At 56.5% G+C, this 12,558-nt stretch overlaps 1 protein-coding gene across 1 annotated transcript; it reads right to left on the bottom strand.

Annotated features, from left to right (window-relative positions):
* Positions 1 to 1,498: 1,498 nt before the first annotated feature.
* Positions 1,499 to 9,467, bottom strand: LIN7B (lin-7 homolog B, crumbs cell polarity complex component). The gene is made up of 6 exons (XM_038752843.1): positions 9,385 to 9,467; positions 8,635 to 8,753; positions 8,442 to 8,513; positions 7,559 to 7,768; positions 4,265 to 4,428; positions 1,499 to 1,673 (listed from the first exon to the last, which is right to left on the bottom strand). Exons 1-6 carry the CDS (start codon positions 9,419 to 9,421, stop codon positions 1,652 to 1,654), a joined length of 624 nt encoding a protein of 207 aa, XP_038608771.1. The 5' UTR covers positions 9,422 to 9,467; the 3' UTR covers positions 1,499 to 1,651.
* Positions 9,468 to 12,558: the final 3,091 nt, after the last annotated feature.

Raw genomic sequence — 12,558 nt, 5'->3', positions numbered from 1 at the left:
GGAAAGAGCCCGGGCTTTGGAGTCAGAGGTCACGGGTTCAAATCCTGCCTCTGCCAATTGCCTGCTCTGTGATCTTGGGCAAGTCACTTAACTTCTCTGTGCCTCAGTTCCTTCATCTGTAAAATGGGGGTTAAGACTGTGAGCCCCCCGTGGGATAACCTGATCACCTTGTAACCTCCCCAGCGCTTAGAACAATGCTTTGCACGTAGTAAGTGCTTAATAAATGCCATCATTATTATTTATTGAGCGCTTACTGTGTGCAGAGCACTGTACTAAGCGCTTGGGAAGTACAAGCTGGCAACATAGAGAGATGGTCCCCACCCCCATCTCCCTCCCCTTCAGTCTCTCCCCCTCATTTTCCCCTTCAATCTCTCTCCCTCAGCCAACCCCTTAGTCTCTCTCCCTCAATTTCTCACCTTCAGTCTCCCCCTCAATCTCTCTCAACCTCTTCCCCCCATCATTCTCCCCCTTCAGTCTCTCTTCTTCACTCTCCCTCAATTTCTCACCTTCAGTCTCTCCCTCAAACTCTCCGCCCCCCCGCCAATCTCCCCCTTCAGTCTCTCCAGTCTCTCTCCCTCAGTCTCTATCTTCACTCTCCCTCTTATTCTCCCTTTCACACTCCTTCAATCTCTCCCCCCCTTAGTCTCTCTCCCTCAATTTATCACCTTCAGTCTCTCCCTCGATCTCTCTCCAACCTCTTCTTCCCGCCAGTCTCTCTTCCACAGTCTCCCTCCTTCAATCTCTTTCCCTCAACCTCTTTCCCCCGCCAATCTCCCCCTTCAGTCTCTTCCTCAGTCTTCCCTTCAGTCTCTCTCCCCTCAACCTCCCTCTTAGTCTCTCTCTCAACCTTTCCCCCCCCCCACCAATCTCCCCCTTCAGTCTCTCCGCCCTCAGTTTCTCACCTTCAGTCTCTCCCTCAACCTCTTCCCCCGGCCAATTTCCCCCTTCAGTCTCTCTTCCTCAGTCTCCCCCCTCAGTCTCTCTCCCTCAATACCTCCCTTCAGTCTCCCCTTCAATCTCTCCCTCAACCTCTCCCCCCTTCAACCTCCCCCTTCAGTCTTTCTCCCTCAATCTGTCCCCCCAATCTCCCCCTTCAGTCTCTCTCCCTCAAGCTCCCCCCATTGTCTATCTCCCTGTCTGTCCCCTCATTGTAACCGCTGCCACCTCTCTGCCCCTTCTCGCCCAGCATCCAGGGCTTTGCAGCGCTACAGACGGCTTCTGCAAACCCGGACGGCCCCATCCCGTTTCCTTCCATGTAGGTCTCCCAGCCTTGCCCCACCCCTAAGAACCGAGAGTCAACCCTCTGCAAATGCTGCTGGCAGTTCGTCCCGCTTCCCGAACCCTAACCCTGAGACTCTCAAGCAAGTGGTTCTCTCCGCAATTCCCCGCCACCCCCAGAGAGAGAGGTCTTCCTCCTTCCCACCCACGCACGCCGGCCTCTCGCCAAAGGCCAGTCTGGGGAGGGGCGCACGCAGGACAGAGACTCAGAAAGACAGGGTGAGGGTCAGAAAGGAGTTTAAATAAGGGAGGAGAGGAGCGGGATAGGGAGGGAGAGACAGAACAAAGTTCAGGCTTGGGAGGCCACTGAGGCCTCTGATCTCCAGACACACAGCGCACGGCTGACTGACTCCTGTCAACTCCAGAGGGACCCTTACCCTCGGGACTCCAGAGAGCTGGGGAACAGAAAGAAAGAGGGTGGGGGTTAGCGAGGAGACGGGAAAGGGATCTGAAACAGGTTAGAGTCTGGGAGTATTCTGGAGTAATAATGGTATTTGTTAAGCGTTCACTAGGTGCCAGGCACCTTACGAAGCGCTGGGGTGATTACAAGCAAATTGGGTTGCACACAGTTCCTGTCCCATATGGGGCTCACAATCTCAAACCCCTTTTTCCAGATGAGGGAATTGAGGCCCAGAGGAGTGAAGCGATTTGCCCAAGGTCACAAAGCAGACAAGTGGCAGAGCCGAGATTGGAACCCACAACCTTCTGAATCTCAAGCCTGGGCTCTATTCACTAGGACATGCTGCTTCTCTGGAGTACGACATAGGTTTGGACTGGCCACCCATAGACATCACCTCTAGACTGTAAGCTCGTTGTGGGCAGGGAACATGTCTGTCATCTCTGATGTACTGTACTCTCCCAGGCGCTTAGTACGATGCTCTGCACATAGTAAGCACTCAAACAATACGATTGATTGATTGATTTTTCACTCCTCCCCCCTCCACCCAAGCCCTACTCCTCCCTGCTGCATCCCAGGAAATGCAGGTCAAGCGAAATAGATAATTTCCTTGTGGGGGGGTGGGAGTCAGATGGGATGTACCACTGGGTCACTCTGTAAGGGTGGGATGTACCACTGGACCACTCTGCATGGAAGGGGGGCAGGGAAGCAGCTTGGCTTAGTGGAAAGAGCACGGGCTTGGGAGTCAGAGGTCATTCATTCATACAATCATATTTATTGAGCGCTTACTGTGTGCAGAGCACTGTACTACGCGCTTGGGAAGTACAAGTCGGCAACATATAGAGACGGTCCCTACCCAACAGCGGGCTCACAGTCTAGAAGGGGGAGACAGACAACAAAACAAAACATATTAACAAAATAAAATAAATAGAATAAATATGTACAAATAAAATAGAGTAATAAATATGTACAAACATATATACATATATACAGGTGCTGCGGGGAGGGGAAGGAGGTAAGGTGGGGGGATGGGGAGGGGAGGAGGGGGAGAAGAAGGAGGGGGCTCGTGGGTTCCAATCCCGGCTCCGCCGCTTATCTGACGTGTGACTTTGGGCAAGTCACTTAACTTCTCTGTGCCTCAGTTCCCTCATCTGTCAAATAGGGATTAATACTGGGAGCCCCACGTGGGACAACCTGAGGACCTTGTATCTACTCCAGCGCTTGGAACAGTGCTTGGCACATAGTAAGCACTTAACAAATACCATTATTAGAAGCAGTGTGGCTTAGTGGAAAGAGCACGGGCTTGGGAGTCAGAGGACGTGGGTTCTAATCCTGGGTCTGCCACTTGCCTGCTGTGTGACCTTGGGCAAGTCACTTCTTTAACTTCTCTGTGCCTCAGTTTACCTCATCTGTAAAATGGGGATTAAAAGCGTGAACCCCACGTAGGACAATCTGATTACCCTGTGTCTGCCCGAGCGCTTAGGACAGTCTTTGGCACATAGTAAGTGCTTAACAAATACCACAATTATTATTATTATACGGGATGCTGTCATTGGGGGCTGGGGGGGATCCCAAGGGTCCTGGCAAACCTCTCACCCCTTGGCCATTGGTGAATACACCTTTGGGCCCAATAGGTGCATGACAATGGAAAAATTTTGTTTGTGTCTTGAGGGGGAGATTCATTCAATCGTATTCATTGAGCGCTTCCTGTGTGCAGAGATCCGGTGCTTGGTGGGCCTAGGGTTTCCAAAGCGGAGGCTGAGTCCAAATTGACGTCCGGGGCCCCCCGGCGTCCCCTTCTCCTGCCCAGCCACATGTTCACCCCTCTGCAGTGAACACCAATTGGATCCTGATGGATGAACCTAGAGCCCGGGCTTTGGAATCAGAGGTCTTGAGTTCCAATCCCAACTCTGCCACGTGCCTGCTGTGTGACCTTGGGCAACTCACTTACCTGCTCTGTGCCTCGGTGACTTCATCTGTAAAATGGGAAGTCAGTATGTGTTCTCCCTTCCTCTTAGACTGTGAGCCCCGTGTGGGACAGGGACTGTATCCAACCTGATTAATGTGTATCTATTCCAGCGCTTAGCACATAATAAGTGCTTAACAGATTCCGCGATTATTATTATCAAAATTAAGGGTTCTGATTCCAGGGTTGGAGCTGGGCTGGCTCACAGGGTTCCGGGGTCCCTGGGGAAGGATTTAGGGGTCGGAATCCTTTTTATGGTATTTGTTAAGTACTTACTATGTACCGGGCACTGTACTAAACCCTGGGGTAAATACGAGCTAATCAGATTAGACACAGTCCATGTCCGACGTGTGGCTCTCAGTCGTAATCCCCATTTCACAGATGAGGTCACAGGTACAGAGCAGTGAAGTGACTTGCCCGAGGTCACCCAGCAGACAAGTGGCGGAGCCGGGGTTAGAACCCTGGTCCTCTGGCTCCCAGTCCCGGGCTCTTTCCGCTAGGCCACGCCGCTTCTCTTTGCGTGCCTCGTCCGGCATTTTTGACAGCGGGACTATTCACCGTCACCGAGGTCCGGTTTGGTCCCGGGCGGCGGACGGACGCAGAGAAATCAGGAGGCCACTCACGAATAGCTGTGATGTTGCTGGCGGCGTCGGGCGGAGCGCATCTTCTCGAAGCGAGCCTCCATCTCCTCCAGGACCCGCGGGGTGTAACGCACCACCAACTTCACCGTGCCCTGGGCAGCCTTCAGCAGCTCCACGGCCTTCTCGTGCTGCTCCCCCTCCACGCTCTGCAGGGGGTGGGGGGTCCCGGGGACCGTGAGCCTGCTCCTCCGCAGCCCCCGCAACTTTCTCCCACCTCTCTCCCCACCAATCAGCATCCCCTGGTAGTCTTCCCTCTCCAGCTCCTGAGAGCGATATCGCTGGGCAGAGAACTTGCCCATTTAGTCTTTCCTCCCCTCTCCGCAAGGGAAGAAGTTTCTCCTTTGCTACTCTGACCTCTCCCCTTTGCCCTGGACCCTTCCCTCCACCCCCCGACCGTTTTTAATGGTATTTGCTAAGCACTTACTATATGCCAGGCACTGTACTAAGTGCTGGGGTGGAGCCAAGCTAATCAGGTTGAACAGTCCCTGTCCCACATGGGGCTCAGAGTCTTAATCCCTTAGGTACAGAGAAGTAAAGTGACTTAGTCAAGGCCACACAGCAGGCAAATGGTAGAGCTGAGATTAGAACCCAGGTCCTCTGGCTCCTACTCCCGTGCTCTTTGCACTAGGTCATGCTGCTTGTCTAGCAAGGAGTGAAAAAGTCCTCTCCTCTAGGGCTCCCTACATCCTCCCTACAGTGCTCTGCACATACTAAGCGCTCAATAAATACGATTGATGATGACCCTCCTCTCCTCAGGCTGGGCATAAGAGAATCAGTGTGGCCTAGTGGAAAGAATCAATCAATCAATCAATCGTATTTATTGAGCGCTTACTATGTGCAGAGCACTGTACTAAGCGCTTGGGAAGTACAAATTGGCATCACATAGAGACAGTCCCTACCCAACAGTGGGCTCACAGTCTAAAAGGGGGAGACAGAGAACAGAACCAAACATACCAACAAAATAAAATAAGTAGGATAGAAATGTACAAGTAAAATAAATAAATAAATAGATAAATAGAGTAATAAATATGTACAACCATATATACATATATACAGGTGCTGTGGGGAAGGGAAGGAGGTAAGACGGGAGGATGGAGAGGGGGACGAGGGGGAGAGGAAAGAAGGGGCTCAGTCTGGGAAGGCCTCCTGGAGGAGGTGAGCTCTCAGCAGGGCCTTGAAGGGAGGAAGAGAGCTAGCTTGGCGGATGGGCAGAGGGAGGGCATTCCAGGCCCGGGGGATGACGTGGGCCGGGGGTCGATGGCGGGACAGGCGAGAGCGAGGTACAGTGAGGAGATTAGTGGTGGAGGAGCGGAGGGTGCGGGCTGGGCAGTAGAAGGAGAGAAGGGAGGTGAGGTAGGAGGGGGCGAGGTGATGGAGAGCCTTGAAGCCCAGGGTGAGGAGTTTCTGCTTGATGCGCAGATTGATCGGTAGCCATTGGAGGTTTTTGAGGAGGGGAGTAATATGTCCAGAGCGTTTCTGGACAAAGATAATCCAGGCAGCAGCATGAAGTATGGATTGAAGTGGAGAGAGACACGAGGATGGGAGATCAGAGAGAAGGCTAGTGCAGTAGTCCAGACGGGATAGGATGAGAGCTTGAATTAGCAGGGTAGCGGTTTGGATGGAGAGGAAAGGGCGGATCTTGGCAATGTTGCGGAGCTGAGACCGGCAGGTTTTGGTGACGGCTTGGATGTGAGGGGTGAATGAGAGAGCGGAGTCGAGGATGACACCAAGGTTGCGGGCTTGTGAGACGGGAAGGATGGTAGTGCCGTCAACAGAGATGGGAAAGTCAGGGAGAGGACAAGGTTTGGGAGGGAAGACAAGGAGCTCAGTCTTCGACATGTTGAGCTTTAGGTGGCGGGCGGACATCCAGATGGAGATGTCCTGAAGGCAGGAGGAGATGCGAGCCTGGAGGGAGGGGGAGAGAGCAGGGGCAGAGATGGAGATCTGGGTGTCATCAGCGTAGAGATGATAGTTGAAGCCGTGGGAGCGAATGAGGTCACCAAGGGAGTGAGTGTAGATTGAGAACAGAAGGGGACCAAGCACTGAACCTTGGGGAACCCCCACAGTAAGAGGATGGGAGGGGGAGGAGGAGCCTGCAAAAGAGACTGAGAAAGAACGACCGGAGAGATAAGAGGAGAACCAGGAGAGGACGGAGTCTGTGAAGCCAAGGTCAGATAACGTGTTGAGGAGAAGGGGGTGGTCCACAGTGTCAAAGGCAGCTGAGAGGTCGAGGAGGATTAGGACAGAGTATGAGCCGTTGGATTTGGCAAGCAGGAGGTCATTGGTGACCTTTGAGAGCGCAGTTTCCGTGGAATGAAGGGGACGGAAGCCAGACTGGAGGGGGTCGAGGAGAGAGTTGTTGTTGAGGAATTCTAGGCAGCGCGTGTAGACAACTCGTTCAAGGAGTTTGGAAAGGAATGGTAGGAGGGACATGGGACGATAACTAGAAGGTGAGGTGGGGTCAAGAGAGGGTTTTTTTAGGATGGGAGAGACATGGGCATGTTTGAAGGCAGAGGGGAAGGAACCAGTGGAGAGTGAGCGGTTGAAGATGGAAGTTAAGGAGGGGAGAAGGGATGGAGCGAGAGATTTCATAAGATGAGAGGGAATGGGGTCAGAAGCACAGGTGGCCGGAGTAGCACTTGAGAGGAGGGAGGAGAGTTCCTCTGAGGATACCGCTGGGAAGGATGGGAGAGTAGCAGAGAGTGTTGAGAGCCGGGGGGTTGGAGGAAGGGGGGAAGAGACTTTGGGGAAGAGAACCCAGGCCTAGGAGTCCGAGGACCTAGGTTCTACTCTGAGCTCCATCACTTACCTGCTGTGTGAACTCGGGCAAGTCACTTAATTTTTCTGTGCCTCAGTTCCCTCATCTGTAAAATAGGGCCTAAGTCCGTGAGCCCAGTGTGGGACAGGGACTGTGTCCAACCTGATTACCTGGTCACTGCCCCAGTGCTTAGTACAGTGCCTGGTACGTAGTAAGCGCTTAACAAATACCTCAATTATTATTATTTTCTGCCGTGTGACCTTGGACAATTCACTTAGCTTCTCCGTACCTCAGGTTTCTCATCTTTCAAACGGGGATTCAATACCCATTCTCCTTCACATTTAGACTATAAGTCCCACGTGGGACAGGGACTGTGTCCAACCCGATAATCTTACATCAGTCTCAGTGCTTACTAGGTTTGGGCATGTAGTGATTATTATTATTAGTAATAATAATAATGAAAAAAAGAAGTCTGCTCCTCTGCCTTTCTGCGGCCTCCCATCCACGACCGAGCTCACCACGCCGTTGACGGAGAGCAGCTGGTCCCCCCGCTTGAGTCCGCCGTGGCGGTCGGCAACGCCGCTGGGGATGACGCGGGAGATGTAGATGGGGGAGTTCTGCTCCTTCCCCCCCATGATGTTGAAGCCCAGACCCTCCTCTGTCTTGGGCAGCTCCACCACCCTCGGGTGCGCGTGGCCCTCGCTGGCTGCAAACGCCGCCACGGTGGCCTGTGGGGTGGACGGAGGATGGTGTGAGGTCAGACGTCTGAGGGCCGCCCACCCGGGGCCCCGGGAGAGGAACTCATCCATCAGCCCACCATCAATCGTCATCATCATCAATCGTATTTATTGAGCGCTTACTGTGTGCAGAGCACTGTACTAAGCGCTCACCAACGAGTCGAGGAGCTGGGGGTGGGGAGGGGAGGGCGGGCACTACTGGGTAAGGGGCAGGGGGTGGTGGTCCCACAACACTCTAAGGACTGGCAGGACACTGCAGTAAGGGGGGATTGGAGTAGACTTGGGAGAGGGTGGTGGTCCCACAGCCGTTTATTTTGATGGTATTGACACGTGTCTACATGTTTTGTTTTGCTGTCTCCCCCTTCTAGACTGTGAGCCCGTTGTTGAGTAGTGGCTATCTCTATATGTTGCCGAATTGTACTTTCCAAGCATTTACTACAGTGCTCTGCACACAGTAAGCGCTCAATAAATACAATCGAATGACTGAATGACGGATAGGATTCTGCAATATGGGGGCATCGAGGCAGACTCGTGGGAGGACTTGATGGATAGGATTCTGCAATATGGGGGCACCGGGGTAGACTCGTGGGAGGACTTTCCAGGTTCAGGAGGATCAGGTGCAGGCCGAGGGACCCTACGGGGTTGGGGAGAGGGGATGGGACACCTTGGCCGTGGCGTGGGCCCGGATCTCGGCGCTGCCGGTGATGTCCAGCGTGTCGTAGAGCTGCTCGTAGACCTGGGGAGGCAATCGATCGGTCCATCCGGTCCCCCATCGCCAGGCAGGAGGGGCTCGTCCTCCCACCGGGGCTCTCCTCCTTAGGGCCCCCCCCCCCCCGCCCCGTCGCCCCCGGGCCCACCTCACGGATGGCGGAGCAGAAGCGGCTCTGCAGGACCCTCTGCAGCGCCTGCAGCTTCTGAGGCGGGAGCTCCCCGCTGCGCTGGAGCCGCTCCAGGAGCTCCACGGCCCGGGACACGTCTGCGGGGGGGGGACACCGACACCCGGCCGGGGATGGGGCGGACCCAGGAGGCCCCGGGCCCGCCACCCTCCCCGGGGCCGTCGGGGAGACGGTGGGATTCGCTCGGAGGTCAGGGGTCGGGGGTCAGGGGTCAGGAGGTCGGAGACAAAGACGGACAGGGGCAGCTCAGAGGGGCCCGGGCCGCCCCTGCCGGGGGTTGATGCCTCTTTTGGGGGCTCGGACCGGAGTCCGAACACTGCACAGTCATCCCCCCTCCTCCTCCTCTCCTCCTCATTATCATCACCCTCCTCATCCTCCTTCTCTACTCCCACTTTTCTCCTCCTCCTCCTCCTCCCGCGCCCAGAGTCCGCTTCTCCCTCCGACTTCCGTGCCCCGGGCCCGGGGGAAAGCGGGAAACTGAGTCCGGAAGGCCGGATTCCGACTCGGCTCGGGATAGGGGAGGTGAGGGGTTGGGGGGAAAGGAAGGAAGGAAAGAGGCGGCCCGGACTCCTGGGTTCCCGGGGGGCAGGGGCGGAAGGTGAAGGAGGGCGGTTTGAGATCGAGGCCCCGGGCCTCCGGGGACGGGCGTCGGGGTGACTGTCGGGGTGATCCCGGGGGGCCCCGTGGCGGGAGGGCTCGGCCCGGCCTTACCCCGCTCCAGCCCCAGCGGCTCCACCAGCGCAGCCATGTCCGCGCCGCAGCCGAGGCTGCCGGGGCCCCGCCCGCCGGGGACACCGGGGGAGGGGGCGGGGCCTCCGACCGGGAGCCTCCCCGCCCAGGGGGGATGATGGGCCCGCCCAGAGGAGGGGGGGATGATGGGCCCGCCCACAGGAGGGAGGGGATGATGGACCGGCCCAGAGGAGGGAGGGGATGATGGATCCGCCCAGAGGAGGGAGGGGATGGTGGCCCCGCCCAGAGGAGGGAGGGGATGATGGACCCGCCCAGAGGAGGGAGGGGGTGATGGCCCCGCCCAGAGGAGGGAGGGGATGATGGATCCGCCCAGAGGAGGGAGGGGACGATGGCCCCGCCCAGAGGAGGGAGGGGATGGTGGCCCCGCCCAGAGGAGGGAGGGGATGATGGACCCGCCCAGAGGAGGGAGGGGATGATGGACCCGCCCAGAGGAGGGAGGGGATGATGGATCCGCCCAGAGGAGGGAGGGGACGATGGCCCCGCCCAGAGGAGGGAGGGGATGGTGGCCCCGCCCAGAGGAGGGAGGGGATGACGGCCCCGCCCCCCGGGCCTGCGCGGGCTCCCCCTGCTGGTCCCGGCTCCTCCCAGCGGGCACCGCCCCCGGCCCGGGCTCCTCCTGGACCAGACCTCGCCGCCCCACACTGCCCTCTGGCTCCCCCTGCTGGTCGGACCTCCTCCCTCCGGGCTCCTCCCGGACCAGACCTCCCCGCCCCACACTGCCCTCTGACTCCCCCTGCTGGTCGGACTTCCTCCCTCCGTTCGCTCCTGGACAAGGACTCCCCGCCCCACACTGCCCTCTGGCTCCCCCTGCTGGTCGGACCTCCTCCCTCCGGGCTCCTCCTGGACCAGACCTCTCCGCCCGACACTGCCCTCTGGCTCCCCCTGCTGGTCAGACCTCCTCCCTCCGGGCTCCTGCTGGACCAGACCTCCCCGCCCCACACTGCCCTCTGGCTCCCCCTGCTGGTCGGACCTCTTCCCTCCCTTCTCTCCTGGACGAGGACTCCGCGCCCCAAAATGCCCTCTGACTCCCCCTGCTGGTCGGACCTCCTCCCTCCGGGCTCCTCCTGGACCAGACCTCCCCGCCCCACACTGCCCTCTGGCTCCCCCTGCTGGTCGGACCTCCTCCCTCCGGGCTCACCTCCTCCAGGAGGCCTTCCTAGACTGAGCCCCTTCCTTCCTCTCCCCCTCGTCCCCCTCTCCATCCCCCCATCTTACCTCCTTCCCTTCCCCACAGCACCTGTATATATGTATATATGTTTGTACAGATTTATTACTCTATCTTACTTGTACATATCTATTTTATTTATTTTATTTTGTTAGTGTGTTTGGTTTTGTTGTCTGTCTACCCCTTCTAGACTGTGAGCCCGCTGTTGGGTAGGGACTGTCTCTATATGTTGCCAACTTGTACTTCCCAAGCGCTTAGTATAGTGCTCTGTACACAGTAAGCGCTCAATAAATACGATTGATGATGATGATGACCAGACCTCCCCGCCCCACACTGCCCTCTGGCTCCCCCTGCTGGACGGACCTCCTCCCTCCGGGCTCCTCCTGGACCAGACCTCCCCGCCCCACACTGCCCCGCCCCACACTTAATAATAATAATGATGGTATTTGTTAAGCGCTTACTATGTGCCAAGCACTGTTCTAAGTACTGGGGGGACACTTCTCTCTGGCTCCCCCTACTAATAATAATAACGTTGGCATTTGTTAAGCGCTTGCTACATGCCAAGCACTGTTCTAGGCGCTGGGGGGGATACACGGTAATCAGGTTGTCCCACGTGGGGCTCACAGTCTTCACCCCCATTTTACAGGTGAGGGAACTGAAGCACTGAGAAGTGAAGTGACTTGCCCAAAGCCACACAGCTGATAAGTGGTGGGGTCGGGATTAGAAGCCACGACCTCTGACTCTCAAGCCCGGGCTCCTGTCTCTCCCTTCTAGACTGTGAGCCCACTGTTGGGTAGGGACTGGGTCTATATGTCGCCAACTTGTACTTCCCAAGCGCTTAGTACAGTGCTCTGCACACAGTAAGCGCTCAATAAATACGATTGATTGATTGAGCCACGTGACCTCCTCCCTCAGGGCTCCTCCTCCTTGACGAGACCTATTCGCCCCACACTTCCCTCTGGCTCCCTTTGCTGGTCTGACCTCCTCCCTCCGGGCTCCCTCTGGACCGGTCAGACCATTCATTCAATCCATCCATCCATCAATCGTATTTACTGAGCACTTACTATGTGCAGAGCACTGTACTAAGCGCTTGGGAAGTACAAGTTGGCCACATATAGAGACAGTCCCTACCCAACAGCGGGCTCACAGTCTAAAAGGGGGAGACAGAGAACAAAACCAAACGTACTAACAAAATAAAATAAATAGAATAGATATGTACAAGTAAAATAAATAAATACATAGAGTAATAATATGTGCAAACACATATACATATGTACAGGTGCTGTGGGGAAGGGAAGGAGGTAAGATTGGGGGACGAGGGGGAGAGGAAGGAAGGGGCTGAGTCTGGGAAGGCCTCCTGGAGGAGGTGAGCTCTCAGTAGGGCCTTGAAGGGAGGAAGAGAGCTAGCTTGGCGGATGGGCAGAGGGAGGGCATTCCAGGCCCGGGGGAGGACGTGGGCCGGGGGTTGACGGCGGGACAGGCGAGAACGAGGCACGGTGTGAGCCCACTGTTGGGTAGGGACTGTCTCTATATGTTGCCAACTTGTACTTCCCAAGCGCTTAGTACAGTGCTCTGCACACAGTAAGTGCTCAATAAATACGATTGACTGATTGATTAGCGGCAGAGGAGCGGAGGGTGCGGGCTGGGCTGTAGAAGGAGAGAAGGGAGGTGAGGTAGGAGGGGGTGACGTGATGGACAGCCTTGAAGCCCAGGGTGAGGAGTTTCTGCCTGACGCGCAGATTGATTGGTAGCCATTCAATCGTACTTACCGAGCGCTTTCTATGTGCCGATCGCCGTTCTGAGCGCTGGGGAGGTTGCGAGGTGGCTCACAGTCTTAATCCCCATTTTGCAGCTGAGGTAACTGAGGCCCAGAGAAGTTGAGTGCGCGGGCTGGGCTGGGCTGGGGTAGGGGCGCCGCGAGGTGATGGAGGAGGGGGACCGACCCACGGGGCCCTGGCGCCCCCTGCTGG

The sequence above is a fragment of the Tachyglossus aculeatus genome, chromosome 10, assembly GCF_015852505.1.
Source record: "Tachyglossus aculeatus isolate mTacAcu1 chromosome 10, mTacAcu1.pri, whole genome shotgun sequence".
Lineage (NCBI taxonomy): Eukaryota > Metazoa > Chordata > Mammalia > Monotremata > Tachyglossidae > Tachyglossus > Tachyglossus aculeatus.
Note: the sequence above shows the minus strand (reverse complement) of the source record. Positions and strands in the feature narration are given on the sequence as shown.

What these genes read in the sequence shown, in the direction of transcription:
- LIN7B (XM_038752843.1), bottom strand. Translation starts at nt 9,421, where the DNA reads ATGGCTGCGCTGGTGGAGCCGCTGGGGCTGGAGCGGG. An exon ending in GCCGCTGGGGCTGGAGCGGG is followed by an intron (nt 8,754 to 9,384) that starts GTAAGGCCGGGC and finishes CCCCCCCCGCAG; the next exon opens with ACGTGTCCCGGGCCGTGGAG. An exon ending in TGCTCTCCGTCAACGGCGTG is followed by an intron (nt 4,429 to 7,558) that starts GTGAGCTCGGTC and finishes CACCCCCTGCAG; the next exon opens with AGCGTGGAGGGGGAGCAGCA.